This window comes from Furipterus horrens, unplaced genomic scaffold (assembly GCF_987537825.1).
Source record: "Furipterus horrens unplaced genomic scaffold, mFurHor1.1.pri manual_scaffold_10, whole genome shotgun sequence".
Taxonomy (NCBI): domain Eukaryota; kingdom Metazoa; phylum Chordata; class Mammalia; order Chiroptera; family Furipteridae; genus Furipterus; species Furipterus horrens.
The window spans coordinates 23,436,625-23,463,233 of record NW_028327180.1 but is presented as its reverse complement, the minus strand read 5'-3'; the positions used below and the strand labels follow the sequence as shown (position 1 = coordinate 23,463,233).

The window sequence follows — 26,609 nt, the reverse complement described above, 5'->3', positions numbered from 1 at the left end:
GCTGATAACAGTACATTAAATGAAGAAATAGGGAAGAAGAGAATGGGGTAAATAAATGCAAGTGTTACATATCAAATTACTGACTAGTACAATAATAATTTATCGACATGAAAATAGAAAAGGAATATTTATTAATCATAAAACATGCCAATTAAATAAAACTTTATTGTTATCAAGTAAGTATAAAAACATATTTTTAGATAACATCTCAAGCGGTACCATTTTCAATCCATATGCTCATTTCTTTAGTCTCTGAACAATTATATTGTTTGCAGCCTAACATTAAAAATTATTACTTTGAAGCAAACAATATACTTTATCATTCTACTTATTTTCTATATAAACATATAATAATTATGGTAGGATTTCATGTTTCTAATCATTTTACTGCTTGAGCACAAAAAAGGCATTCTGAGAATAATGGTCAATTACTTAAGAAATATACTAAACTTTTTGAAACATGTACTTTGCTGCACAAAAACAGTTTATAAATAATGTCTTGACTGTGAGCCACACTTCTTATTTCTTAATCCCCTTTTTTGTTTTTGCAAGTTGAATTCTACATTCTTTCAAAATCCTTACAACTCCAACTGTTAGATGAGAAAATTTTTGATTTACTACAAGAGAAACAAATATATATACAAGAATTGAAGAATGGCCCATATACATATCTGGAGCAGTTCCCCCTCATGAGAATTCACTTGAGAAACACAGCAAAGTATTAGTTTGGTGCAGATTCACTAACATTGTCAAAGAATACTTTAACACTATTTTCAATAAATTCTTTAGATACATAAAATTAGAAATTGTGATATATCACAGGTCTTCCCTCTTCAGTATTTAAATGACTTCTATGGAACTTTGGAGTGATGTCATAAGAAATTACTGCCTTTTCACCTGTTGTAAATACAGAGATAGAACATGCCTGCAACATGTTTTTTCAAAGAAAGTACAGACCTCGAACATTGCATTTCAACTTAACTATACTTCCTAATACATTTATATATATATATATATATATATATATATATATATATATATATATTTCTAAATGGGTAAAAATGATGCAACAATATATATGATGTGTTGAATAGATTTCTGTGACAGTGGCTTTTTGATTATGTATAGTTCAAATGTCAGTATTTTGCAAAAGCCTAATAGGGAGACCCTACTGAGCATGACCAAACATATTAAACTGTAAAATTGAATTAGAAATGCAACACTATCATTATGAATTCACTTCTCTATTAGACTTACGAAGAAATATATGACAGGAAATTCATCAGTCATGTTGATAAGTAAAAGTTTATCAAGCACATTTTAGGGTGTCTTTGCTGTGTAATTGAAATGCCTGTTAAGGTTTCTCATGGCTTTCTGTCAAGATTAGAGGGAAATCTAAAGCTGATCGCTCATTTTAGCACTCACCTCATGTGTGTGATGAGGAGTGTTGTGGTGGGAATGAAGAAGTCATCCACTCGGTCAAACTGCTTCCCCACGGGCTGGGTGTGGATCGTGTGGTGCTGCCCGTTCCCGCTGGCGAGGGTGATTACCTACACCGAACACAGCCTGTTTAGATCTTGGCAATGCGATGTATCCCCTTAATATTCTCAGCTTTCTTTTTATTTGGAGAAGAGAAGAATCTCTGGCACGGACTCTTCATTGCCACCCTCAACATTAGTGTATTATTAAGCAAATTGAAATTCTGTAATTGTTTATTTTTAATATAGAAATTAATGTTTCTATAAAGAAATAAAAAATAGAAAATGATTTGTCTTGAACAATTCCTCTTTAAAATATAAAATAAATACACATATAAACAATGACTGTATTGGAAAAATTTTAACTTGGCTATAATGTGAAAAATAAAAGCAAGTATACATATGTAAATAAGATGCTAGCTCTCTCTCTTTTTTTTTAACAGCTTTGTTGAGGTGTAATTGGTGTACAAACAGCTGCCCGTCCTATGGAGCAGAGTAGGAAGCATAGCACTGAAAATCCCAAAATAAATCTTATGAAATATTTTAGATCTTAGAAATTCTGGAATGGATCAAATCTTATTTTAAAACACTTTCCTCCTATAATTTGAAAGAAAATAACACATTTAGTAAGTTTTAATTAGAGATTTCTTCTTTCCAACTATTCATCATTAACTTTTTTTAAAACTTTTATTGTCTATTTAAGAAAAGATAATTTCATTTAAACTTTTATTCCTCATATCCCATTATTCACCAAATTCTGTCAGTTCTTTTATCAGTTTCTCATATCTCCACATTTTCTTCCTATTGTCTCTGTTGTATAGCAGTTGTTCTGTTAGCTTTTTAAAGCACTTTGTTGCCTTCCCCCCTTTTATTATTTTACATATCATCTGCAAATTAAACTTCCTAAAGTATTGACTGACTCTCTTAAGTCAAACAAGCTTCCCTCCTTCCAAATCAAGTCCCCTCCTTTCGTTTTTATGACAGAACTAAATATAAATAGCATTTTTATTTTTAGGGTTATTTTTTTTCCAGAAAGATTAACTTTCTTACAGGTGAGTATATTCTCATTGAGTTCTACTGAAAATTGTCATGTTCGGTAAAAACAGGTTAATTATTATAAGTCACGATGGGCTCAGTTAAGTTACAGTTAAAAAACAAAACAAAACAGGAAACATGCCTTTAAGTCTTAGTGGCTTAGAAAATAAAGATTTGTTTCACACGTTACTCTCCCCGAGGGATTTGGCAGGATAGCCACGGTTTTCACTCAGTATTCCACACTGAAGGAGCAGCTAGCTACCTTGAATGTTTCCATCCACAGCAAACTCTGTTTGCCAGAAAAATCATATGGCTCCACTTAAGCAAAAGGAGCTCAGCCTGTGCCCAGAGGAAGAGGCAACCGAAGTATTTGGTAACAGCCTTAAAAACACTATACCTATTTTATTAATGCACATCATTGAGAAAGTCAGCACTGGATTATGAATGGCTACACGACTTTAATAAAGATCAACAGAGTAACAGAGAAGGAACTCTCCAAATTTTCTTCCCTTTGGATTATATAGAAGTGTATAACTCTCAACATGCATGTACTGTATTTGAAATTGATACTGAGACCAAACACAGCAATAATATGTACTGAGAGCTTGCTATGTGTCAATATGTGTTCTAGGTAGTTTATAGGCACCACAGAATTTGATATCTAAACAACTATAATATGTGTATTACATCCCAACCTTCCCAAACTTAGTGATGCAAAAATATTTAATGCCAGTGAAGGTATATGAACTGGGTATCACTTGTGTGCTTGGCATAGTCCTAGGTTGTAAAAGACACACCGTCACTTCTCTAGTTCTCCTCTCTCTGAACTTTGTTTCCTGATGTGGTTCAGGGTCCTTCTCACTGCTGGACTTGAGCAGGCAATGATGGATTGCCAAGTTCAGAACTGAGCTGACTAAATGCAAGGATGCACAGATCGATCTGATGCACCATAATCAATAGGCCCCATCTTTCAATAACCCCTGGCTCATCCCCAGCAGCATCCTGCCATTGGTCTCTCTCCATGTAATGCCTTCCACAGACCCAAAGCCACCACCTCCCAATGTCACCTCATCTGGCTGTGGCCTAGTCCCCGACCAATAGCGAAATCTAAGGACTTTATTGCAACTTGTTTCCTGGGGATATTTTCATCTCTAATTGTTGTGCATTTGAAAAGATGTTTCATAGAAATTGAAAAACTGTGCAGATGACAGACTCAATTTTTAGAACAGCATTTCTTAAATTATTACTAGGCATGATGTCTTTTAAAAAGGAAAAAATAACTACGATAAATCTTTGGGAATTCATTTGAGAACACTAATTGGAAAAATTACTGTCTTACATACCTAAAATTACAGTTCATGGGCTTTTATTAATTAAAATATAAAAATAATATATTTTGCTTTCATAATTGACAAAGATTTATAATTTACTTATGATCAAAAGGAAAACACAAAGAAAGAATATAAATAGGGCTTTTTGAACCTTGATAAAGTGCTTTTGCTCCTTCAAGGGTCAGTGGGTACCCCTAGAAGATGCACTGCATCAGGGCAAAAAGAGTTACTTCCCAGTCATTATGTCTGAGCTTCAATCTCTATTTCCAGTCTAGCCTTCCAACATTGTGGCCCAGAGATGCTCCAGCAAAAGTGAGAGCTTGCCCATGTTTTTGGTTTGGCAAATTCAATTTCTCCCAAGGAAAAGTGTTTCTATTTTCAGTAAATCCTTTCAACCCATTTTCTTTGGGGCTGTTTCCTGGTAAACCAGTTAGGAGACAATTATCCATGAATAGTTAGACATTTTTGCAGAGTCAGGTCTTTCCGAGCAAAGGGCGTTGGCAAACCTGGTTAAAGGACAATGGCATAGCAAAAATGCCATGGAAGCCACAGATGTTGTTTTGCTCCTGAGAGATTTAGAAACTTAAAGCCTTTGGGCCAATTACTGACATTCCAGAGAACTGACCTGCCCCTCCTCCCAGGACAAGGTTTGTATATATTCCAGAGTAATAATCTCTTTCTGTTACATAAGAGGCTGGACTGATGGGCTGAGGGGCTCATGGGTTAACAGCCTAATAAAACTTAGGGACACATATTGTCAGGGTCCTTTCTCTGTAGTACAACCATGCCACACATGCGAGGTAACATTAGTCTTCACCACGTCACCCCGTGCGGATTGGGGCTGGAGGATAGACACTAACACTCTCCATGGGCACAAGTGGTCTGTTCTCTGATCCATAGACCCTGTGTTTTCTGTCTGTCTGTCTATCTATCATATATATATATATATATATATATATATATATATATATAAGCCCTGGCTGGTTTGGCTCAGTGGATTGAGTGTCGGCCTGCGAGCTAAGTGTCGCTGGTTCGATCTTCCAGTCAGGGCACATCAGAGAAGGAAAACTCTGACTCCAAAAAACCTCCGCTGCCTTGCGGCATACCTCTTCAGGGGAAAGGCTAAGGGAGTAAACCCCGACAGAAAATCCGGAGCCGGAGTCCCTAAGGCGGTTTGACGTTGTAGTCAACACCGGCAACTCCTGCGGCGCACCTGAAGCCAAGCTGTATTGACTCCGTCTTTCCCTTGGACCCTTCAGCTGCGAAGAGAGGGGGGGTCTGCTGCATGGGCAACAGCAGACCCTCCATATCACCCTGCCCAGGCTCTGTAGCTTCAGCTTCACTGGAGAGGACACTCCAGCGTCATCGCAAGATGTCGATTCAACACGGGAGGAGACAGATACCGTGTCACTCCCGAGTCGGACTGCACAGCCATTCTCGGCGGTGCAGATAGACTCTTAAGAAGCTACACCATCGTCTCTCGAGACGGACGGCTGCCGACGACGACGATATATATATATATATATATATATATATATATATATATATATATATATATATATATATACATGTGTGTATATACACACAAGCACACACACATTGTGTAAATAATTCTTGTATATGTTATTTTAAGAGTACTTTTCAATTCCTAAATTTTATTTTATATTTTCAGGTGTGACACTTACCTTTTACTCCCACCCAGAAAATATTTTTAAAATTCAGTAAATCTTAGCATAATTTTTTTTTAATTCAAAGAAAAAGAATCCATTTTTAGATGGCTGAATAGTATGTAGGAAATTACTTAACATTTCCACATAGCCTTTCTGCCTCCCCTTTCTGTATAATATTAAAGATATTTGCCTAAAGTTGTTTTTAAGTTCATACCTATTTTATTTATGTTGTCAAGATTGTATTTAAGTACAAAATACAAAATGGTTAGAGCCTACGACCATAGGTCGGTTATCAAACAACTATCCACAACAAAGACTGTGCTCTCTACGTTAAGGGACTGGCTTTGTTACTTCATCCCCTTCAGTCTGGGCTGGCAGTATAACTTCCTTTCAACATACGACTGTGGTAGAAGTTACTTACGTAGATCCTGGAGCCCACATATTAATTGGCCTTGTGACTTCCGCTGTCTTATTACCTGGTGTCACCACACGGTGAAGATGGCAGTCTAAAGGCCAGACAGGCACAGGCAAGAGACACAAGGCACCCGCTAAGCACTTCCACCACAATACAGATAGAATGAGGCCCTTTTGGACCTCCCATCTCTTGCTATCAAATGACTGCTGCCCACTGCGTGCTCCCGGATCCTGCTCACAGAAACACCCAGATTGCCAAGCCACAGAATTTGTGAGTGGTGAGTCACCCTTTAATTTTGTTTAAGACCTCAAGTTTTGAAGTACCTTGATTTGCAATAATAGATAACTAAAATATTGTATTATATTTTAGGTGTTTAAAATGACAAATATAAAATAAATCATTAATATGGTCATTATTTTAAAATATTTCATTTCAGTAGACCTGTTCTTTGTAAGTTAAATGGTATAATACTGAAAATACTTCAAAATCATTCAAGGTATTAAAGTGACAACTGATTTAAAATTATATCACATTCAACAGACTTAACTAAAAGTGGGCCAAAGGTTTAGGATTTGGGGCTTTGTAAGAAGACATACAGGGCAGTTTTATAATCACAAGGTGGATTGAGAAATAGATCAATCACGTTTTTTTAAGGGCCAACCATTCCTTCCCATTCTCTCTGTTTCTTCTTAAACTTCTAACTACAAAAACCTTAAGACTGGACCAAAGAGACATTAGCAGAATGTATACATTTTTTTTCTGTACTTGTCAAATTCTCATATAAACAACTTTAAGACAGAAGCAAGTTACACACAAGTCACACCATTTATTTACAAACTGGAAATGAGTCTCTTCTCAAATAACAACATACTATCTGTTGTAGAAAAATGCAGATCTGCTTTGAGACTTTGGCTACCTCTCCTGGTCTCTGTTTCATGTGCCTCACCCTCCAGGCCCCATTTTGAAAAGAGAAATGGAAACTTAAAAAATTCTTAGGAAAATTGCAGGGAGGCAGAAAACTGTTGAAAGGCATATTTGACTTGATCTTTTTCCCTAACCTCATTCGCTTTGTCATCATATGTTACTCTTCTAGCATTTAAATCCAACCTTTGACAAATGTGACCTACAATATTTTTCCAATCCAAAAAAAATACTGAGAATCAACTTTCTTTTACCTTTTTTCATGTGCAGATTTAGATGTGATTAAAGTAGAGTCCACAGATGGAAGAATATCACCTCTCTCTCTCTCTCTCTTTCTCTTTTTTTATTATTGTTCTTTTGTGGTTGTCCCAATTGTTCCCCCTCCCCACTGTTGCTCTACCCTGCCCCACCCACCCTCCACCCCTGCTCCCAAAGTCGATGCCCACCTGCTATCCATTTCCATGGGTCATTTATACAAATGTCCAATGACAGAGCTAAAGGTTTAAAAATCACTATTGACTCAGATCTACTGAAATGGACTTACCTGTAATGTCGGAGAAGTCTTTTCCATGGTACCCCAGCTTAGCACCCAGACCTGATCATGTGATTTGTCGTAGTGTAATTTAACTGGGACAGGGTCTGTGCTTACTGCCTGTAATAAATAGGAGTTGAAAAAAAAGTTTTTAGATTGAAAATTTAATTTAAAACTAGACCATAAACTATGCAGAATCAGGAGTTTAGATGTCAAATTATTAATTTGTTACCTAATATCTAACTTTCTAAACTTTTACTTCATTAATTTGGAAATATGGTACTTTACTCAAACATGTTTTTCAGCGTTTTATAGTCTTTTGTTCATTCATTACCTATGCAAATTGTGCGTCATAGAGAAGCTATTTACCAACTCAAGATATACGTGATTAATATGTGCATTTTAATCAATTGTTTAGTACGGGTGAGAACTCAGGTTACACTATTAGGTTTTTCCCTACCAATGCTGGTTATGGGATTTGACCATCCATAATGCTAAGAAGATACCAATGATATGTTACATGGTTGTAACTCTCATAACAGATTATCTAATTTAGTTTTCTTAATGAGAAATCTAAAACCACAGAAACAAGGAGAAGCCATTTTTTTCTACCATACATGATATGGTAAATGTGTTTTGTTGCTAATATTTAGCATTTGCTTAAACTAAAACTTCAAAAAACAAATTGCTTCCAGGCAGTTATTTCACTCACTTTAATTTCAAGCTATTTATATTACCAGCTAACCCCCTTTTAAAGAAATTTCCTGTAGTAGTTGCATATATAAATTTTAGATCATAAAACAAATGGTGTTCAATAAAACAGCTTTTATTTAATGTTGAAAGCATTTCTTTCCAAAGCTCTGCTGAATATCCTTAGACAACTTCCCAAGTCCTAGCTCATGTTTTCCGTTTCTCAGTGGGTTTAAAGGTGAACCACAGATGTGGTTGAACATATGGAGATTCATATTTTAACTAACATGTTGGCAATTTAGTCTTACTAAAGTATTTCTTTTCTCTAACCTTTCCCTTCATTTTATCTATATTTTTGGTTTACTGAAGTAAATTAACAGATTTTTGAAAGACCCATTCAAACATTTCTGTATCAGTATCCTCCTCGTCCCTTTCTTGCTGGCTAATAGTCATGGTATTATTTTGGTATTAGATGGGCACCAATGTTTTCAGGGAAGGCAAACATCAGAGATTTAAGCCATTAACTAACTCCATTGCCCTTTGACAAACACAAAGATTCCCAGCGTCTCCAGAGGCGAGGGGTGGTCACATGGCATATTCTAGTTTATATATTATAAAGATCATTGTGATACATGATGTCTGAGGATGATATTGCATTTTGCATCAAAAGAGACAGTAATAGGAGGATCATCATACTTTCTCTTTCCTTCTGTTTTGAATGTTGTTATGTGAGAATAATAAGCCTCAATTTCCAAAGCCACTCTGAGGCCATAAAACAATAAACTTAAGAAGGAAATGTCAACACTTGGAGAATTCAGCCAGAGAAAAACAAAAGAAGACTGAATTCTTGATTATGACCCTGAGTGGCTGCACAAACCTAGAATAACTATTCTTAGATTTAATGTTATTTGAGATAATTAAGTGGCTTTAATACTTAAGGAATAGTCTGGCATTTTGTTAATTGTACTCAAATGCATGCTAGATGTTTCATGTACTGATTGATGGGTTCAATACACATATAGCAAAAAAGTCATCATTAATCAATAATAAAGTAATAAGATTTCCTTTGAAGTTTTTCATATTTTCCACTTACATGTTAAATTTGATCTATGTATGATTATAATGGTCAGCCTATTTTGCATGCAGCTTAAAATGGGATAATCTTTTTAAAAGGTTAAAGACAAAACAGTTCAATACAAAAACAGAAGCAACAATAACAAATCCTAATTGTTATTCAATTGTTCAGACACAGTTATAAAAAGAGCAAAGATCTTTAAATGTCTTTACATACTAGGGAACAATCTGAATAAAAATGTCCAGCTCTCATAAAGTTATTTTCTTTTAATGAGGCCCTTTCATAAGCATTGCCTTATATAGGCATACCACAATCCACAGGTTATATTAATATCCATGTAAAACAGGATAAGGAAACCGAGTCTCTATCTTACCAATAGTCATCTAGCCAGTGATCAGCGGGGCTGGGACTTGATAGTCTGTGTTCCTTCTCAATATGGGAACCTCTCTGCACATGAAAGATCATTGCTCCTAGGGGATAGTTTCATTCCTGACAATGCATGGCTATGTCACCCTCCTATTTATGCCTCATGTGTAAGAAATATTCTTTTATTTTTCTCTTTTAGAAGATGGAAAGAAGCCCATGGGGTTAAATATATGCAGTATCATCTGTAGGAGCAGTACCACTCTAGTGAAGAGCCATCGAGAGGTTGTATACTGCATACTTAGAAGCATGTACTCCAAAGGAGAATTCAAATCTTAGCACCTTCACTTAAATTTAAATAATATTAATAATAATATCATAGGGAGTTACCAAACTTTTTTTTTAGTTCAGTTTCCTCTATAATACAATGAAGGCAGTAATCATAGCAACTTTAAAGTTTGTGGTGAATAGGTGAGGTAGTAAATATTAACTGCTTAGGATGTGCTTGGTAAATAATAAGCATTATGGAAACACTGTTATTACTATTAGAAAAACTAATTGAACTAAAGGTATTTTTGTAACAGCATCATAATGTTTCAAAGTTAGAGATGTAATACCCCTACTTAGCAAACAATAAAACTGAGACTTAGAAGAGAAAGTAAATAAATGCAGTCTTTGTCCTTGATAAATTTATAGGCTAGAGGGTGAAAAAAGAACTTAAAATAACTTGATTCATGTCACAAAGTGAAAATAAGGACCAAATGCCAAGAAATGTCAGAGGAAGAAGTAAAATACAGACAGAGGGATAAGGAAAGAAGGTGATCCTATTTAATTGAGCCTTAAAGTATGAATATTTTTATAAATGAGAAAACACACTATTTTTTACAGTTAACTTATGAGAAAATGTTCCAGGAGGTACAGAAGAAGTTCATGATTAATTGCCTTCAAATAAAGTAAGATATATGTATTTGAAAGAGAAAAATATCAAGCAATCTTCAAAACAACTTTAGAATTTTAAAAATATCTATGCAATGGTCTCACAAAACTTTGAACATGTTGTGTTTCAGCATTTCAAAGGTTTGGTATGGAATTTAGTTTATTTCGGTGTTTGGTTATAAAGCACACCAGAACTGAGACAGACATGCACCTCAAAAAAGAAGAAAACTACCTCTAACATATTTTGTTTAGGAAATGTTTAAGTCTCAGGAAAAATCTGTTTACACGTTTTCAAGCGTGCAGATATATATTTTACAGAGGGAACGTTTATATGGTTTTCAGCAACAAGATCATATAACACTGACAAAAATATTTCCAAACACCCTTCTTCAGGATAATCTTGCCATAACCCAATTTTCAGTAATATATCTGTGCATATATATATATATATATTCCTATTTACATCATCCACTTTTGAAAGAGATAAATTACGTGTTGCATGTATTGAATTTTACAAAATGTCTGCTAGTATATTCTGGAAATTACTCTAAATAATCAGCAATTTTAAACCATTAGCTTTTGTAAAAGAAAAAAGGTGCTATTTTTGACACTTTTTAAATTGTCTTTTCCCAATTAAACCTGTAAGTCTTTGTGGTACAAAAGAGTTAAACTGTTTCTCCATAGTTTATTAAAATAACTGAAAAGATTCTATTATCCTGACTGTTATCCTTCTCCCATACCTCACATCCTTAGGAAACACGATTAGATTTGCCTTCCAAATCCTGACCTTTTCCAGCACCTCTCCCGCTATCACCAGGCACAGAGCCTCTGTCGTCTCTAACCTCATCATGCAATTTCTCACTTCTAACTTTATACCTATCGACTTTCTCAATAAATTTGTCAGAGTGAGTTTCTTTTTTCTTGGTTTGGTAAACAGTAGACAGATCATGACACTAATCTGTTCAAAACACTACCGTGTCTCCCCATGTCCCTCAGAGTAAAACTAAAAGTCCTTGTTATAACTCCCAGGCACTACCTCATCCACCACACCCCAGTCTTCTTTCTCAAACACCCTCATCTACCATTCTACCTGTGATGTCTCTGATTCAGATACTCTTAGCCTCCTTGCTGCCCATTAGGGGAGGCATACTTTGTCGTCTGGAAGGCTTTTCCCCCAAATGGACTTCCCCTAGGGAGCCCGATGTCAGCTTCCTCCACACTTACTTTACTCAGGGCTCACCTGGGTGAGCCAGTCTGACCACCCTACTTAATATTGTACACAGCCTTCTTTTCATGCGTTTCCCTTCATTCTTAGCTTTCCCAATGCCATGTGGCCTTCCTCTGCCTTCCTACCTTTTCCAATGAAAATTAGTAACTTCCATATCGTAGAATTTGCATTTCCAGTATTCTTATTTTTCATGGTCTGTTTCTATCCCATTTATTCTAGACTCCAAGACGGCAAGCTTTTATTTGTTTAGGTCAATGATATAACCTACACACTTAGAACAATACCTTGTAAATAGTTATACTCAGTGTATAATTAATGAACCTCTAAATCTACTTAATTGTGAAAAGCAAATTGCAAAATTGAAAATGTCAAAATGTATTATTAAAATAATCATTATTCTATTTAATGGAAAAATTATATTCTGCACCAGGCATATTATGAACACATTTTTTTTCTAAATATTTTACAAATAAAAATTATTTTCATTTGTCACAACCTTTTTTTTTTTTTTTTTGAGATATGCACTACAGTTATCCCTTTTGTACAGATAAAAGTGAACAAACGACAGAAGGCACCGATGTCGATTACTCCCTATTGTAAAACTCCCACTTTCAACATGCCCTCCCTCATGTCTTCTATGTGTTGCATCAACACTCAACATACAGATGCATTCAGGCCTCCAATATCAGTAAATATATTAAAGATTTATAAAATTAAATATGAGTTTTTAAGATATAAAGAACTATAAATGACATACTAGATTTTCCTTCCCACAACTAGTCATCTTTCACTATCCATATATTGTATACATTCCACTTTGGAGGCCATTGATATAGGGATATAGAAAGAGCTATAGATACAGTTATAGATATATAGATATAGATATATTTTCTTCTATCCACCTAACATTCATCAGGAAAAATGATATAAGTTAAAAGACAATGTTCAAGAAAATATAATATCTAATAAAAGTAAGTAGATTAAAAAAGTTTTGGCTAAAAGAAAGATGAAATGAGTGAAGTAGGTCTTATAAAAAAGTATGTGATTTGGAAAAAGCATTCTATATATGCTCATCTTTCCTCTCATAGTTAACTTACTTAGAATGGTCATTTATTACTTAGTATAAATTTGCATTTTATCATCAATATTATTTTGCTAGAAAAATTGTTTTCAAACTTTGCCTTGAGAAGCCTATAGAAATGAGAAAATTGTAGCCGGTGATATGAACTCTCACCAAAACAGAACAAAGATCAGTTCTGGCACTATAAGTTAGAAATTTCTCTCCCATATTTTAAACACCACAATTTTGTACATACAATAGACTATGTTTGATCTGGTGATATTCATATAATTAAGCCACAATCCTTGATCAAAAGATTTATTGTATTATTAAATATTTTCACAAATATATTTCAAACTACTTAATATTTTGATTTGTACTGTAAACCTTAACTCTCTCAAAATTTCAACATAACTTAGGCATACGAATTCATCAATATTTCCTGAGGGGATGCAACAAATATAAGAAATAAAAAACACATGCTACATTGGTCATGGACCAGTTGTATCAGATTCTAGAAAGAAGGCTTATATCGTAAGGTTGAAATACTGGTAATAGCATCAAAGATACACAGGACTTGGGGTTGAATCTGACATAAAGGGACAGTGTGGCACAGCTTGTTTATCAGTCTCACAAGGAGAGTACCAGCTGGCTAATTAAGTGAACCTAATTTAAACTAATGATGTAGATTCTCCAGATAATGTGCTAATGGCTAGAGGAGACTGCTGATGATACTTAAGAATACTCCCAAGATGTTCCAATAAGCCACTTCTGCATCCAAGCAGAACCTGATTTTGTTCCACAGAAGACAAAATGAGGTTAGTTGTTTACTAGTTAATCAATTATAGAGCCAAACTTTACCTGTATGACATTCTTACAAAAATTGTAAAAATAAGAAACGCAATAGTCATTTGATGTTTAAAGCAACAATGTTATAGATTCCATTTAAAAAGTGTGACCTTTGACTTTTAAGCTGCAGATAGAAATGATATGGATGTATCCACTGAAAACAAATATACCCTAATGGTAATAAGTTATCACAAAGTCTGTAAAATCTTATGTTGTTAAAAACATTTTCATGTTAATAATAAAATGTTACAATGCTACTTAATCTTTTTTAATGTTTAGCCCTAAAATATGTATTTAATACCAAGTTACACAGTCAATACTTGAAAAAGAAAAGTCAGAAATATGATTTCTTAAATAAGGTCAGTATAAAACACTAGGGATGCATATTTTAATTGGGTTGAAAAAGAGAGCAGAAGATTACATGTAAATAATTATAGTATTCTTTTAAAATTGTTTTTTCAAGAATAAGGCATTTGGATTTTGAACTTCAGTGTTTAAAATTTGATTATACTGTAAGTGATATTGTTAGTTGCCTCATTATAACATAATCAGATTAAAAATAAATACATAACTCGAGGTACAGCACATAATCAGGAAGACTAATTTAGTTTGGATACAAAAAAAACGTGGTCAGATTAAGAAAGGAGGCTTTATTTTTATAAAATTAATTTTGTACTTTGCAGTTGACTTTTAGAGTGATCTCTGCCCTTTAATATAAATAAAGCTTTAAATCACAAATAAAGCTTTGCAAATTTAGGTTTTTTTTTTTTTTCAGTAGCTAGAAATATTTCTTTAAATAGTTTTAAAACTTGAATTGCCTTGATTATTAATTTATAAAACAGAGAGTTCAATATCTAAGTCTGTAAAATATGTTACTTACATGTTTTTAAATTAGAAAAAGACTTTAAAGATTTAGAAAGTCTGTGAGATGAAGTATTTTCAAGCATAATAATAGAATATTTATGATATTCATAATTCACCTTTAAGCATGTACTTTTGAGGACTAAAATTTACATACTCTAAGGTAATATTATGACAAATATAAGAATGTGTTATTATACCTAGCAGGTAGTAGACTTACAGAATTCATTATCCAAAGAGGTTCACATGCTGAAATTACACATGAATGCAAAAAATAAAATTTAGACAAATTCAAAATAGAAAATTTTTACTTTTAAAAAGGGAATCTAATGTGGTATATATATACAATTTTAAGTTTATAATTCCAGTCCACAACAGGCCTCAAGAAGTAGTATCTTTATCAGAAAGAATACTAGGTTGAATAAACCCAGATGGAAATTTTTATTTAAAAACTAAGGAAATCTCTAAATTTCTACAGAAGAGATCATTGCAGAATCGCTCAAATCATTCATCTGCTACTTAACTCTCCTTTCCAAAGAGGTATTCAGTAGTCCCTGTAATTCAAAACACTTTTTTTTTTTCACTGACAGAAGAGTAATATTCAACTCCATCAACAACCTCACCAGAGCTGTGCAGGCAACCCCATTACATACCACACTGTCTCTGTCTTTTTACTCCAAAAATTAAGTTCCCACATTTTTCCTACAATAGGGATGTAACTGATATGTTATCTTTGCCATTGAGCATAATAATCAGGGGCCCAGACCTTGGAACCAGACTGCCTAGATGCAAACCCTGCATATCCCTTTGCTGTTGTGCAGCTGAGTTCAAGTAGATTGTCCAAGTTGGACAGTCTTGGAAAGAACAAGGAATGAAGCATTAGGTGGCTCAAACTAGAATGGCTTTTCATAAACATGTCCATGGCAATATTTGTTAGAGATAGTGGTCTCTGTCACTGACCTAGGTACATATTAATACTTGTTTTACTATTATAGTAATACCTACTAAGTTACTATTATCTAGTAAAGTCTTTCATTATCTTGGCCTTTGTTAGGAATCAAATGAGAAAGATATAACAGCATTTCTGGGATGATAAGCAGCGACATCTATATTGGTGTCTGACTGGGCCTCTCCTTGCTCTAGATAGAATAAACAACTCTGAGGATGATTTTTGTGAAACTAGTCATGTTAGTATGTGTTCATGGAATCAAACATTTGAAAACAAAAGATTTAAATTACTTCTCCAATTCATTAGGCTCAAGAACGGGAAGAGTGTTTGCAGAAATTGCATATATTTTAGTTACCCATGTAGTGAAGCAAGTTATACATGGCAATCAAATGGCAAAGCATAAATGATCAGGTAAAGACCATTAAATTACATTAAAGTAAAGATTTTTAGTTACTTTAAAAGTAGGAATCATTCATACCTGGACAACTTTTTGGGACTGCACATCAACAATTAGGACTCTGTCCAAAGTTGGCTGTGCTACATATATGAATTTGTCTTTGACATTAACAGCCGAGGCCCATACACATTTCTGAACATCATCTCCTTCAGCTTTGGGACAGACTTCATCCTATAATTTTGAAAACAGAAAAATAAAATGAGTACCTTAAATTATAATATGGCATGGCATATTTTGCATAAAATTAATTGATGCCTTACTACCTTTAGCATCAAACTGTAAATATAATAATTGATAAATATAAATAGTTAAATCGATCAAAACAGTATATAGTATGCATTTAAGCTTATTAAATGTTTATAGAAATTAATCTGAATGTTAAGTGGGTATTCAGAATGGTAACTTAATTTTTTAAGTTGGCATCAAGATCAAATTTTACAAAACCCTTTAATTTGTGCAAACCTTTTTATTCCTCTCCTTTATTCTATAACTGTGTTCTGGTTAAATATTACATAACTTGGGCTGGATGGCCATAAATGAGGCAAAAATACCTTCTATTTTTTCCTTTCCTGCATTTTGTCAATAAATGCATGTTGAAGGGGTATGTAAGCCTCTGTGATTCACACTGGCAGACACATCACAAGTATAAGAAATATCATTTAGCTCATTATTTTTGTTTCAGATTTGTCTTTTATTCACTTGTCTATTGGTTTCCTAATTCTTTCAACTTACTTATAGTTAGAAAAACCATTAAGAAGAGATTTGTTGAACTGTACATAAAATGTATGTGTAATAATAAATACTTGTATATATGATGACATAATAGTAAACACTGATACATGTATTTCACTTGTTTTGTGATATAGTTCTGATCATTGATTACTGATATCTAATTTATTGACTTGATATTCCAGTTAGTAACTCTTAAGCTAAAGTAGAATATTCTCTTCTCTAACTCAAAACCATCATCATTCATCAGAGATTCCATTCACCATCAATAATCATAAAACAAAATCAACAAAGTTTTCATTATGAACACCATTGAGTTTTTCTATTACAGTATTCCCTCACTTATCGAGGGTATTACATTCTAGGCCCCCCCACAACAGGTGAAAATCCGCGAAGTAGGAACCTTACATTTATTTTAGTATTTATACATATTTTAAGGCTTTATTTACCCTTCCCACACACTTATAAACCATTCCCAGTCCCTTATTAACCTTTCCCACTCTCTTATTAACCTTTTCCACACTTTTATAAATAATACTTATGTTCTTAAACATATTCTACACTCTTAAACTTACATAACTTTAACTTTTTACATAACATAACTTTTAGAGTACTGCAAAATCCCGTGATATAGTGAAAAATCTGCGATAAATAATTAAATATATTATTTGTTTTTAAATGCCACCATACAGTGAGGCCACGATAAGTGAACCGTGATATAGGGAGGGACTACTGTAATTTAAAGATCATACTGACAACAGATAAACTGCATTTGGCATTTGGTGATTAAAACGAAAACCTCAACAATGTAACCCTTATTAGGCAGCACAACCATAAATAGGTGGTTTCCCTGTAAAAACCAGAGCACTCTGGAATGAGAAGTTCACTCTGTGGTCTACTCTATTTGTTCTCCAAATTTCAGATCTGATTCAGGGAAGGCCTGGAGGGTTCACTAATTTTAAAAATCAGTTCAGAAGTTGTCAGGTTCAGTTGGTACACCAAGAACATATAGAGGTAGTGTGGTCCTCTAAACAATACAGGCTATTCCAGGCTTCTAAGCCAAAAAATAAATAAATAAATAAATAAATAAATATATATATATATATATATATATATATATATATATATATAAAATTAAAAAACAAAAAAAAAACCCTGAAAACTGAACATCTAATGTATGCATCTGGTAATATTGGAGGTATAAAATTAACTCCATTTCATGGGATGTCCCATGATCATTCTAAGAGGACTGACTACCTGAGGCAGCACCCTGAAGCAGGCAGGACGAACCTGACAGCAGAAATCAGTTCTCAGCACATGCCCAGAAATAGAGGACAGAATTGTACTTTCTTTCATCAATTCACTGAAATGTTCTTTTCTAGGGCTAATGTTTTTTCTCAGAAGTACATTAAATATCTTTGACAAGAACCTATTTTGTGAGAATCAAACCCTACATAAAATATGTAATTGAAAGTCATGGAGGAGTGAGAAAAAAGTGGGACCTAAGGTGGATGCAAGGCCCAGAATATGGGGAAACTGTTTACAAAGTCCCTGTCGTTGTGTAAAAACTACCAATGAAACCTGCCAAAATAACAAAGTGTGAGTGACCTGACACATAACTGTCAGCCCAGCAACTGCTGAACCAGGAGCGATTTCCACCCCTTTGTTTGCTACAAAACTATTCAACAGTAAAATAAATGGCTCTGCTGGGAATTGTTTCCTATTTGTATGCTGTTCCCATAAAATGTTCCTGACCAGACTCACAATCATTTTTACAAAGCCATTAAAAGTTTTCTGACAGTCATCCTGAATTTTCTTTGCTTCACTTCACGCCATTATTTCTGATTATAGTCTATTAGGTCCCATTTTACAATAGCACTCTTATTTTTCCAGCTTACATAGATTAATATTTATTTCTGTGGATAAAAATTGTAGAGGAATGTTTTCACATGCATTAGGCATTTAATGGGATAAAAGAGAAGCTAAAAAATACCAGAGATGCAAAATAAGATTAAGATAATACATACTGATGAGGAAAATTGTCAGGATTATATCAGAGAGTATCATTAAATTACTTTTTATAGAAATGTGTACTACCATTTAGAATGAAAGGAATTAATAAGACATTAGAAGTAATGAGGAAGAGAGTCAATAAGAAAAATACAATTCTAATTCATAATTAGAACTTATCTATTTCCCTTTGGGTTATTTCCACATTTAATTACGTATTTTCTGTGTTTTCTTCAAAAACTTGAAAGGAATACAAGATACTTGTATCTTACTAGTGATGATGGAAGTTTGATTTAGCAATTAAAGTAGTGTTGATGATACTTGATTTGCTAAAGCTAAATAGGTCAAATAGATGAATATATGCACTCATCTTCTGTAGTAATTTTTCACTTTTATTTATCATATTGATTACCTACTGAAAATACCTTGCCTTTAAATCTCCAAATTCCCATCTCTCCCCCTTCTCCCCGTCCTCCTCTTCTTTCTGTTTTTCCTCCTCCTCCTTCTTCTTCAGAGTCCCCTTTATAGCGCATCTTGCATCACTCATGGAAGGGACAAATGTTATTTGTCACAAGTAGTTTCATTTTCTTTGCAACTCAAGTTTTTGCCATCATTCCCACCTCTCATCCTTCTCCAATAATAGATTTGTCCACTGTCCTTTGCCTTCAGAAAGATCTGCCCTACATGTCATTTATAATTTCATTTATGTCTCCAAGTACTCAGACATGCACAGTCTGCTTTATTTAAGAAGCAAACAATAAAACAACATTAATTGGCTTCATCTGCTTTCAGTTCCAGTCATCTATCTAATTCTCTTCAGACATTACTCAAGCTGTCTAGTACTTTACTTCCATTTCTTGGTCTTTCACTGTAAATTGTTCATACTGCAAACTGGTTTTCATGATCCTATCTTTTCCAAAAGAGTTGTCTTGAAAAGTCACCAGTGGCCTCAGAATTTCTCATCATTAGTCTTCAGTTCTGGTGTAAGCATTTATTGAGCACTTACTATGTGAAAAATATTGTGCAAAGCTATGTATGTAAATAAAGACATGAATATGAGAGAATGCATGTGAGTTGCTTATAATTTCTGCTGTATTTGAGTGTTTTTGGCAATTGATTATTTCTAAAATGTTTTTTATTTTTGTAAGGCAATGATCAGCAAACAAGATCCCCAAGCCAAATTCAACTCATTGCCTATTTTGGTATGTGGCCTAGGAAATCAGAATGCTTTTGCATTGTTGAAAATTAACAAAAGAAGAATATTATTTCATGACATATAAATATTATATGGAATTCAAATCTATATAAATAAAGGTTTATTGGAACACAGCTACAACCATTTATTTAAATACTGTCTATGACTGCTTTTAAGCTACAATGGCAGAAAAAGACTATATGGACTACAAAACCTACCATATTTACTTTCTGGACCTTGGCAGAATAAAATGTCACTGACCAGGAGTTCCAGGCTGTATCACTACCCTAGCTATCATTTTAATCCTATTGTTAAAATTCTGCCTATAGTGGTTTCTTTATTTTCTGTTCTATAATTGTGACTTCAAGTAAGCTAAACCTTGGACTTTGGTTTTCTGCTCTGTTTCCTTTGTGTTTAATTTCTCTGAGAGGTTGTTCATTCTTATTGCTTTATTATTAACATGGACAGATGACATCCAGGCCTTCCTCATTTTGTCTCTTTCCAGAAAAAAAACAACAACTGTTGAACGAGCAATTTGAAATAAAGACATAGTAGAGGAAAAAAAGTGTACTATATTAATAAAAGTAGTAAATGTGATGCAAAATTAAATAGAAAATAATTCAGGGAAAGATAAAATATACATGGACACACAAACGACCGCACAGAGACAAATAGATAGATGAAAAATAGACAATACTGATAGATAGGTGGTATCTATCTAGAGGTAGATAATAAGGCTTGATTTTTATAAGGAAAGTTTAAAACCTAAGCAGTTCTATAAAATAACAGGATTATTAGGCAGTAAACCTATGCATAGAACATAATTATAATTGATATATAAAATATCTTCTCTATAAAACAAAGTTTAAAAATAGATTTAATAATCTAAAGTACTAGGCTTAGTTGTTTGGGTAACAAAAGCATTGAAAAACAAGCTAATTAAACATTAATAAGTTAGGGTTCTCTAAGACATAAAGAAAAGTAAATATCTGATCTTCTGCATAGCTCAAAAAACAAAGCATTATGTAATATATGTAGTTGTGAATGAAAACAAACTGGCATTAGTATTATAATGAAGGTAGAAATAAGTATGGAACAAATAAGGTGATCTAAGATGTATATGAGAGGGGATCCCCCCAAACATGGAATTATCATCTGGATAGCAGGCCGCTTGCAATACATGCCCTCCGCCCCCGGATATGTGTTCTAGGAACCCATCTGTATCAGCGTACCAGCTGGCGTTGTTGTGAGAGGCTGTGTTCAGCTCCAGTGAATTTTCTTTGGAGACTCCTTAAACGTGTTTGCCCATTTCATGATGGGTGATTTACAAGCACACCTGCCTACATTTCACTGAGTATTTAGCAGTTTTTTACCAAAAACTGCATGATCTCTATGCCCCACCCTCCCTATTTACCCGATCTCACCTTGAGTGACTTTTTTTGTTTGCTTGTTTGTTTCCGCAGATGAAATAACTCCTAAAGGGAAACATTTTGCTGATGTGGAAGAAGTGAAACAAAAAATGTCAAAAGCACTAAAAGGCATCAAAATTGACGAGTTAAAAACTGTTTTGAGCAGTGGAAAAAATGTCAATAGGTATATTGCATCAAATAGAGAGTACTTTGAAGGTGGCTGAAGTTTAAACATGAAAAAAAAACACAATTTTTTATAAATAAATTCCAATTTTTGGGGGTCCCCCCTCATACATCCAGTTTGGGCATAACCTAGGCAGCATTGCTGACTCACCCAAGGGCACTCCTGGATATGTACTGAATCACTGGAAATGAATATTGAGTCAAAGGTGAAGGGAGAAGATTTGATGTTTTGATAAATATGTAAACAAAAGCATTTAAGTTTGAAATTTTTTTTCTGTAAATACATGTTTAAATTTAACTCACTTGTCATAGCAAAAATAAATAAACAATTAATTAATTAATTAATTAATAGAATAAGGAGTGTATTAAATGCATATTTCTCAATCATGGTGTTCAACACTATGCCATGTCATCCAGAATCATTGAGAAACTGAATTCTAGAGAATCATGATTCAAAATGTGGTCTGTGGAAAGGTGCCATCTAGCACACTACTTATTGCCAAGCTGATAATAGTACAGAAATTAAAAATAACCAATTAGAATCTTTTACAGCAATTTGATATTGCCATAATATCCACATGCATGATCAGTGGACCTATATTATTTAACAAGTTTTAGACCAGTTTGGGTCTTTTCAAGCCTGTTTGGAGGGTTTCATGAAGTGGAAACAACCTATTGGTTAAAAAAAAAAAATAGATCAAGCAAAATCAAAAACTAGTCTTTCCCACAAATAGTTTAGAAAGCACTAATTCTGAGCTTTCTTTTGTTTTATAGCTCTCTTTTAAATAGTCTTTTTTAACCCAAAAGTCACAATTTGACTCTATTGAGATAAACAGTAAAGCGAATAATGAAACATTTGAAAAAAGAGTGTTTACCTTACCAAATTCAATAGAATGCCAATAATTGTTCACATTGAGGGCTTGTTTAGTTTACCATGAATCAAGGCACATGAAACAAGGGTTCTTTTGTACTGGATTGGAATATTTAGGTTGGGATTTCTAGAATATTTTTATAGCTATGTGAAAATATATATAATCAAGGGAGAGCTACTTGTGAATATACTATATTTTATTTTAAATCTTGCTTTGCAAAATTAAAAGACTAAATATTAAAATAATGTATTAAACCATTTAATATCAATGGCTCTTTTTTATTGAACTATTTTAAAAAAAGACAATGAGGTTAAACTACTTTCATCAATTTTTAATTGAGATCGCTGCTTATAACCCAAGCAAAACAACCGCTCTTTTCTTTAATTGGATATATTACATTTATCTCATTCTATTTGCTTTTCATTTATTAAAATGTCATAAACAGTTAGCTTGTATAAATCAAAGCCTAAGTAGTCACAGCAATTTAGGGGTTGATTTGCTTTAATCTAGCCTATCTTAGAAAACTGTCATAGGAGAATTTTGATTCTAGTATATAAAAGTACAAAGACCAAGTTACAGATATTTTTATCTTTTATTTTGACATATAAAGAATGTATTTGTGTCTTTCAGTGCTAGAATAAAAATAGAGCTGATAACACTACACTGTCATAAACTGAGGACTGGTTTCTCTTTAGAGATAATATATTTAAGATGTTAAGAAAACATACTTTGAGGTCAACCAGATCTAGATATAATGTTCAGCTTTACACTCATATGTATGTTAATATTTCTTTTAAGCCTTGTTTCCTCACTGGTATAATAACATTATCCATCACATAGGATTATTATGCAAGTTAAGTGAACCATGTTTGAAAGTTATCGATAAATGTTACCTATTATTTTCACATAGAAAATTCCCTATGGGCTACATTTCATGAAAACTATAATAATCTACACATTTTTATAAATTTGAAAAATTTCCCACAATTTTTAGAAGAGAAGTTCACTGTGGTTATTTAAAAGTTTCAGAGAGTTTTTTTAAGTATGGGAGAATTATTGAACATGTGGTCAGGAACACCCTTTATCATTTGGCAGTTTTGTGACAATGATCATATCACTTGACCTTTGTCCTGTCTCCATCTGGAAATCAAGATGATTAAATTAGGATACTGTCAATTGTTTTATATCTCACCTATAAGAGGAACCTAATGAACAAAACAAATGAGCAAAATAGAACCAGAAGCATGGAAACAAGGAACAAACTGACAGAGACCAGAGGGGAAGGGAGAGGGGGGAGGGGAATAAAGGGGGAAAGAAGGAGAAGGGTCTAATTGAGGAATAGACAGATATAAATGGCCCACGGCCATGGACAACAGGGTGGGGACTGACTGTGGGAGAGGGGGCAGGGTAAAACAATGGGGGAAAATTAGGACAACCATAGCAGAACAATAGAAAAAAAGAAAAAGAAAAATGGTCAAAGCTATCTGAATTACTCTTCTCTGCTGAAATGAAAAGTGTTTTACCAGTAATAAAAATAATGTATTAGGTTAAAATGGCCAATTTAAAAAAATACATTTGGAGATTGTTAGATTTCAAATTCCTACAGAACACAAAAGAAGAAAACTCTAGATATTTTGTAAACACAGGACTGGATGGTTTGTGTCTTGGTTCTCCTGCTTCTTGCAAATAAGTTGCAATCCTGGCTAGGGTTGGTCCCGATACCAGTGAGCACTGAAAACCCCAGGAGCAGGGACTTAATGTCTGTTGCAAAAGGCATAAGTTTGAATAATGGAGAGATCAAATTAAACCTCAAGACCAAAGATTTGAAGTTTGATTAAAGAAAAAATAAAGATTCACAAAAAGTTGTTTGAATTGAAAGCTAATATTAAGCACTAACGGAATCCTACAATAATGGAGTATATCAGGAAATGTAAATTATATGGAACCACAGTTCATGGTGGATCAATTTCATTGAATGGTAGTGTGCATATCTGGAATTAAAGAATTAGTTGTGTTTATTCCCCAACATAATGATGATCTAATTTATATAGAAGCAATAATAGTCTTTCCTAACTTTGTTTAACAAAGTCAGTTAGCAAATTAGCTACCTAAGGAGAAAAAATAAGATTAAATTTTTTTTTCTCACCAAGTAACATGTTAACTAACCACCCTCTCTCCTGCCAAAAAATAGCTGGCTGTAATGTATAAACCTTCTTTAATATGATGAAAATCTCATTTAATTGTGACATCACTATAAACATTACTGAATATCATGGGAAGATGTAGCTTACTTCTTGCAAATTCATTCTATACTCTAGTTTCTTTAAATAGTAGTAGAAAATATTTGCTCAAATTATCCCTTTCAACTAATAATTAATACTCATAATTTAAAAGATCAATAAAACATTTGTTTAAATAATACATACACACCCCTCTTCAATTTCTCTGACATCTTGATATCCAACAATGTTGTTTTTAAACTCTGAAAAAAAGGAGAATTCTTCATAAGGCAGTCTTTTTAATTTTGACTAATGAGCTTAACTCTTGTCTCCTAACAGCTTCCAATCATTTAGAATTTGCTTCTTCCCTTTGAAGCGACATACTCTATTCCAAATTTTACATAAAAGCTGACCAAATGTTTAAAGATAGTTTGAGAGTGCGGCTTTTAAAACATGGCTGTTAAAACTGAACTTCAGGTTTTTTACTTCAGTTCTGTATTGTGAAATTTGTTTCCTCTGCCTGCTCGATTATCTATTTCCTAAGTATTATTCATTTCATAATCTATATTTGGTTTAGCAATATGATCAAAATGAAGATAAGTGAAATCTGTAAAAATAAAATTGCTTGTTTTTAAAAACCATTAAAAAAGTATTTTTGGCTTAGTTTACCCTGATGCTTTGAAATTCTTATATTAAAAAGGAGTCAGTTAAATTATTCCTTTATTTTATTTTATTTTATTGTATTTTTTCCTTTACCATTTATTCCTCCTATGCCCTCTGCCCCCTCCATCTCCTGCCCACACCCCTTGCAATCAGCACACTGGGGTCCATGTCCATGGGTTCTTTCTCTTTTATTTCCTCTTGAGCCCTCTACCCGCCCCCCTCAAAAACACTGCCACCCTGCTTTCTATCTATGAGTCTGTCTCTATATACCCTTGTTAGTTCACTTTGTTCATTAGATTCCACATAAGAGTGAAATCATATGGCAATTGTCTTTCTCTGACTGGCATAATGTTCTCCAGGTCCATCCGTGCTGTCACAAAGGGTAAAATTTTATTTTACTTTATTTTTTATGGCCAAGTAGGATTCCACTGTGTAAATGATTTCTTATTGTTAGAAGTCCATTAAAGAGGAAACAAAACTAAATTTTTAAGGGTCAAATAATTTAAATAACATGAATGTCACAAACAATGTAAGCCCTCCTTTCCTTCTTCCAATGTTCGTTTTTGCTTCAGTAGTGAGTTATGGTTTTGATAATGCACATTTTACATATTTCTCTTTTTGAAGACAGGTATGCACATGTAATCTCTCCCTTTGAATGGCTTACTGTCTTGTAACTATTTAAAAATGTTAACATAAAAGCATAAATTAAATTAATTTTATGGTTGTTGGATTATCTGCATTTGGTTCAATACAGTGCAATGCTACATCATGAAGCGAACTTTTTCCGTAGCAGATAAGCTTACAGTGCAGATGGCAACATGTCATTTTCATCAAATTCTTCAATCTTCCCATAATATCTGGCACAGAAACAAACCCCTTATTTGGAAGATATGCTTAATATTTTTTGCAAGATGACTACTGAGTCAAAAAATTACTCTGAAGTGTGACAGACATCTTCAAAAATTAGAAAGCTGTTTAAAATTATTAAATTTTTATTTTTAAACTTGATTGTAATTCACATACACATTTGCTCCACATAGGAATGTCTACACTGAACAGCATTACATTGCACCTGTTAGGTCAACCTTCCTTAAAGTTTATTTTAGCATGGGCTATATTATTTACTGGTTACTTATTATTGTAAATGACCTAAATTTTATTTATTACAAGTATTTTTTGAAGGAATACAGACAAATTGTACACATATGCATTTTGCTATGTTGTATTAATTAAATATAAACTATGTAAGTAGAACCATTTTTCAATCATATTTTTATAAACCTTTGGATATAAATGTTATATTAAAAGAATAATTTAGCTCAACACCTACCTTTTTATAGTAGGACTATACAGACCAAAGGTTCATTTACTTTGTCCTTTCTCTTTAAAAATATATCTTTACTATTGTAAAGAGTGTTGTTATAAACATAGGGGTTCGCATTTTTTTTTTTTTTTTTTGTATTGGTGTTTCGGGATTCC

General features: G+C 33.4%; 1 protein-coding gene across 1 annotated transcript in view; it reads right to left on the bottom strand.

Moving 5' to 3' along the window:
* The window catches only part of FSTL5 (follistatin like 5), a 494,569-nt gene that overhangs the window by 38,073 nt on the left and 429,887 nt on the right, over positions 1-26,609 (bottom strand). Inside the window, exons 12-14 of the mRNA XM_090288197.1 lie at positions 15,872-16,021; positions 7,395-7,502; positions 1,426-1,550 (exon numbers count right to left, since the gene is read on the bottom strand). Coding sequence (XP_090144323.1) covers positions 1,426-1,550; positions 7,395-7,502; positions 15,872-16,021 — 383 coding nt within the window. The remainder of the gene's footprint in view (positions 1-1,425; positions 1,551-7,394; positions 7,503-15,871; positions 16,022-26,609) is intronic.